This window comes from Pelobates fuscus, chromosome 11, assembly GCF_036172605.1.
Source record: "Pelobates fuscus isolate aPelFus1 chromosome 11, aPelFus1.pri, whole genome shotgun sequence".
Classification (NCBI taxonomy): Eukaryota; Metazoa; Chordata; class Amphibia; order Anura; family Pelobatidae; genus Pelobates; species Pelobates fuscus.
Window position 1 is genome coordinate 115,407,477 of NC_086327.1, and position 6,000 is coordinate 115,413,476.

At 35.9% G+C, this 6,000-nt stretch overlaps 1 protein-coding gene across 8 annotated transcripts in view; it reads right to left on the reverse strand.

Moving 5' to 3' along the window:
- LOC134577956 (mucin-21-like) overlaps positions 1–5,763 on the reverse strand; it is a 34,110-nt gene extending 28,347 nt beyond the window's left edge. For 2 of the 8 annotated variants that reach the window (XM_063436903.1, XM_063436901.1), the window contains exons 1-3: positions 5,622–5,759; positions 216–266; positions 37–87 (exon numbers count right to left, since the gene is read on the reverse strand). In XM_063436903.1, the coding sequence (XP_063292973.1) occupies positions 37–87; positions 216–266; positions 5,622–5,715 (196 nt within the window). In that variant the 5' untranslated portion in view covers positions 5,716–5,759. Of the gene's footprint in view, positions 1–36; positions 88–215; positions 267–5,621 lie in introns of all 8 variants that reach the window. The other 6 variants (XM_063436906.1, XM_063436902.1, XM_063436908.1 and 3 more) reach the window with 4 other exon arrangements.
- Between the last annotated feature and the right edge of the window lie 237 nt (positions 5,764–6,000).

Here is a 6,000-nt window from a genome sequence, read left to right on the forward strand (position 1 = left end):
GTTTTTTAAACATATAAACTTATTTTTATGATTAACCTGTGTTGGTGGTTGAACCGCTGGTGGCAGTAGAACTGGATGCAGTGCTATCTGAAATAGAAAATATATATTGTTAAATACCCCACCAACGTCAGCGAAGCCTGATATAGATTTCTAATATTATTTACAAACATTGCCTTATTGTTTTTTAAACATATAAACCTGTTTTTATGATTAACCTGTGTTGGATGTTGAACCACTGGTGGCAGTAGAACTGGATGCAGTGCTAGCTGAAATAGAAAATATATATTGTTAATTAAAAGGAAAATGTATGCTTATTTGAGTAAGATTATATTCATTGCAATGAATATTTTTTATATTAATACAATAATTCTAATTCTAATTATATTGCTCATTTTTTACTTCCTCACTCAGTTCATGAACTAATATTCAGGCCTCTGTCACTAAACATTTTTCAACATACTGCACACGTGTACAAGTTTTATTTACCATCTAGACCAGGGCTTTCCAAACTTTTATGGGCTGAGACCCACTTTTGAAAACGGTAATTTCTTGAGACCCACTTGCATTTAATGCATATTTTTAAAATGAACAACATGGCAATCAGCTTTAGAGGCATACAACTGGCACACCATGGCAATCAGCTTTAGAGGCAATCCGCTTTAGATGCATAAACTTGCCACAACATGGCAATCCGTTTTAGATGCATACAATTGGAACATTATGGCAGCTTTAAATACATTAACTTGGCACACCATGGCAACCAGCTTTAGATGCATAAACTTGGCACATGATGGCAATCACTTTTAGATGCATAAACTTGACACATCATGGCAATCAGCTTTAGAGGCATACAATTGGCACACCATGGCAAGCAGTCAGATGCATACAATTGGCACACCAGGGCAATCAGTTTTAAAAGCATACAATTGGAACAACATGGCAAAAAGTCTTAGATGCATAAGGTTGGCAAATGATGGCAGCTTTAGAGGCATACAATTGGCACACCAGGGCAATCAGTTTTAGATGCATACAATTGGCACACCAGGGAAATCAGTTTTAGATGCATAAAATTGGCATATCATGGCAGTTTTAGTGGCATAATTGTGGGTATCATGGCAGTTTTAGGGGCAGAAACTTGGCACATCCTGGCAGTTTTAGAGGCATAATTTGGCATATCATGGCAGTTTTAGAAGCATAATTTGGGGTATCATGGCAGTTTTGGAGGCAGAAACTTGGCACATCATGGTAATCTGTTTTAAAGGCATACAACTGCTTACTCACATACTCAGTCAGAATCAGAAGTGCTGTTGTCCTGCTCTTTCATCCAGGCACCTCACGTTGATTATCCCAGTGGTGGAACTAATGTAGAAAGGACCCTGGTGCAAGTATGTTTTCTGGGCCCTCCTCTAGTGCAAGTGTGGCCAAAAGATAGATTCCCATCTGTCTGAGAACTTCAACAATGCTATGCCAGCTGGGGATCTACCATTTGCACATCATTGCAGGGTTATATTTGTGAGCAGTGTTTGAGCGTTTGAATGTAAGCATGTTTTTGTGTTAAGTATATGTGCGCATGTATGGGTGTATTTGTATGTACTGTTGCCTTTGGAATTTAGTGGTGTAATTGTTTGTAATGTTTGTGTATGAATGCAGGGGTGTTTATATGTAGTGTTGGACTTTAAATTCACGTGTGTAGTGTTGGTGTTTGAAGGAAGGTGTGTTTGTATATAATTTTAGTGTTTTAATACAGGGGTGAGTTTGTATGTAATGTTTGCATTTGATTGCAGTGCGTGTGTAGTGGATGCAGTGTGTACAATGTGTGTTTGAATGTAAAGATGTTTTTGTGTGGAGTATGTGTGTGAATGTTGGTGTTTGAATGCAGGTGTGCATTTGTGTGCACACGCATACAAAAACACACACAGACACAAAAATACACACACTGACACAGTGATACACACAGATACACAGACACTCAAATACACAGATAGACGCTGACACACAATACACACAGACACACATGGACACACAAATACACCCACACTGGCACAAAAGGACACACAGCTACACATACACACAGAGACAGGAGGTGAGGGTGACAGTGTATGGGTGATATGAAGGTGACAGTTTAGGAGGGAGTGTGGGTGTGCTGATGACAGTGTGGGGGGGCAGTGTGAGGGCTGGGTGAGAAAGGGTTACAGTGGGCGGGGCAGGGTGAGAAAGGAATACAGTGTAGTGGGCAGGGGAAGAAAAAGCTACAGTGGGGGGACAAGGGGAGAAAGGCTTACAGTGGGGGGGGGGCAGGGTGAGAAAGGGTTACAGTGGGTGGGTAAGCAGGGTCATAAAGGGTTACAGTGGGTGGGTAAGCAGGGTCATAAAGGGTTACAGTGTGGGGAGCAGGGGTAGAAAAGGCTACAGTGGGGGAGCAGGGGGAGAAAAGGCTACCATGGGGGGCAGGGGAGAAAGGGTTACAGTGGGGGGAGGGGGGGTTAGAGTGAGAAAGGGTTACATTGTGAGGCCAGGGTGAGAAAGGGTTACAGTGGGGGGAAGGTCAGTAAATTCATCAATCTTGATGAATTGTAAATAAAATAATTTCTTCTGTGTTCTAAATTCCTTCACTTTTGTCATACAATGTTTAAAATCAATGCATTTTTTATTGCCACATGCTTTTAGCTTGTTTGCCTATTTTTAATAGGTCAAACAAATATTCTTCAATTATTGAATAGAAGAGGTCTCCTGTGTACTCTGGTTTGCAGTTTCATTACAGTTTACTGTGGGAAGTTAATCAATTAAGGGACATTGTGGAACCAGTGGTATTGTGGAACCAGTGCTTAAAACATAATTTTATATTATAGAGTTTTTTATTCCTCTGACTACGTTATCTCATTGGATATTATTCAACAAAATGACTGAATACTCAAAGAACTTGACCATATGTAGGAATATGAACTGTTTTGAGGCCATATTTCTAGCAAACGCCAGATGTTTTTGGAAATAAAAATCATTTATACGGATGAGCACCCATTTGAATATGGTTATTCTAACCCTCTATACCTGAAGAAATGTAGAATTAATAGAGAGGTAAAAACAAAGCAGAATGACTATTTCTAAAACTTTCCAACCAAAAGCACCCACAATAAAGAACTTTTTTTCTGAGATTAATATATAATATGTGCACCTAACTATACAGTGTATTTGCACAATTAGCAGTGAGCTTTTCTCTGGAAGGCATATAATTCTAGCTTCTGATGTATGCCAATATGCAATATTCTCACAAACTGCATTCAATAAATTGTTCCTTATCCAGTTCAGGTACATATGTGATGCCTTCCTCCAACGAAAAGCACGATACATCTAGGATCCCATGGCATCATTATATAAATATGGGCATAGAATGGATTAACACAATACCATTTGTGTTCTAAAACTTAAAAATGTATCATTTAAACATCTATGTAATTAAATCTGGAATGACAAACAGCTGTAAAAAAATTATTTCACACACATACACGCATGCATGCACGCACGCACGCACGCACGCACACACAATGGGAGGGTATATAAAAAAAGAAAACAACTTGAGGATTACAATAATTAGATATATGTATAAAAAATAGAAATAGAAATAAAAAGGAAAAATAAGAATTTATGAATTAGAACCATTAGCCATGAGAAATAAACGGAAATAAATAAGTGAGTTATCCAGCTGGAGTCCAAGCGAAAAAAAAAATATCAAAAGGTAGCTTTTAGTGGCAAGGCTAGGATAGTAAAGCAATACCATTTTACTATAACAAATAAACAAACCCAAAAAGCACTATGAAAGGTTGTTTTGATATTTTTAATACAAATACTCATAAACCTTCCAATGTATGTCGAATTCTCCAACTAACAAGGTCTCTCTTTCCATTCAGCCTAAAGATTCAAAATATTTTGCAAATTTCCTCATCATTAATATTGATACATGTGACGTTTCCGTTGTACAAGTGCTAGGTTTAAGTCTGTGATACGGAGGATGAAATGTATTGCTGTACAATGTAGCATATACCATATTTACTCAAATCTATTGTGCATCTTTTTTGGAAAATAATGTTTCCAAAATTCAAACAGGCGAATTCAAAGAAGCAAATTCAAAAAGGTGAATTAAAATTTGGGAATTCGAACTTGTGAATTCAAACAGTTGAATTCACAAAGGCAAATTCCATTCCGGCGAATTCACACAGGCACATTTCGTTCCTGAAAGAGGGCTGAATGAAGAATAGACTTAACATGTAACACTAAAATGTAAATACCATCAGTGTTACTATGGTATATGGCAATAAACATTTTCATTGTAGCACTATGTTGTATGGTAGTATCTTCTTGTATAAATGCGCATTACATTCGCCAGCAAAAAACATTTTTCAGAATCCAGGTTTTAAAAATGGAGGTGCACGTTAGATTTGATGGCGCATTAGATTCGAGTAAATACAGTATTTATTTTAAAACAAATCAATTTATATTGGTGTTTTGTATTTAAAAACCTGGGTACTGTCCTATTCTTGGACAGTGCCTACATATCATTTTAAGTTGAATAAAAGCACTAAGTACTTTTAAGAATTTTGAATCTATGAATGCTTAGACATTTTAGACTCAGTGTTGGGGGATCGTATGTTGATTGAATATTCTGGATATTAGGTCAACACAGACACCAAACTATAAAAGTCATATCTGGTAATGTAAATTTATAGTAATATATGAAGATTATAGTGAAGGCATTATGTCTTTTATACTTAGTAGTAAGCACAAGCTAAATTAAGTTAAAATAAATTGAACAATTAAATAAGTTTATTCCACTTTTTAAGAAAGGAGGTGTGTACACAAACTATTAAGTATTAAAATACATTTAAGTGCAATCACGTTTTGATCAAATTGTCATCTTTGTATATCCTTCACACAAGGATAGTAACTTAGAATGTCCTGAACTATTTGCTTTGTCTCTGCTTAACTGTCTAGCTTCTGGGTCCAGGGTTATCTGCATCATTCTGTTCTTTAGCATCTTCATTTAACATTGAAACCAATACTGTGAATATAATATGCTATAGCTCTATCTGGATAATATGGTTTCATACATTCTGACAATGCAAATTAAGAAGATTTTTGAAACCAGCCACTGATGTAAAATTACAGCTGATTATAGCATTTCTTTACAATGTAGAATTAATATTTCCAAACGTTCCACTATTTAGGTTGCAATGCAATTCTATTTTTTTTTTTTTTATTTAAAAAAATAAAGCAAGTGAATTATATGATATCATTTTAATTTAAAATAAAGAAACATTGCAAGCATAGCTAGCACTCAAAATACTAACTTTTTCTTTATATCTGTCTTAAATAAACCTACAATCACAGTTAAAAAATTAAGCTCCTATGAGAGAGTAGTATGGACTGTAACCATATATCCAGTAAATTATGATCCATTTAGAATCGCATAACATATGTTTTGTAAAAAGATGAGTAGAAACTCTTGGAAAAAGGACAATTAGTTGCATCTTATCTGAGTAGTTAGTGTTACTATTGAGCACATTAGGTACAACAGTTATTTGGTAAGAACTTGAGGTATTGGTTTCTGTAAAAGTCTTGTTACTTACATTGTGTAGTGGGACTTTCTGATGATTCTAAGTGGACTGGATTAAACATCAGACTCAGAACCAGGAGAAGTGCTGCAGTTATTACCAGTGCCATTGTGGTGGTAGGGTGAGTTCCAAATCAGAGTGAAAATCTCAAGAACACACTGCTTTATAAACAGTGCTCACATATTTTTGAAGGCAAAGAAAACAAAATTATAATAATAAAGTATGTTTTGACTCTTATTTGCCTTTGTGTGACTTCCGCATGCCTTGAGGATCAGATTAAACTAGTAAAATGTTGCCATGGTGATATGAAAATCCCACTAAAAAAGTAGTCACTTAAATTGTCAGGGGAAGTCAAGAGAATTATAAAGTATGGTAAAAAGGTAATTTTATTATG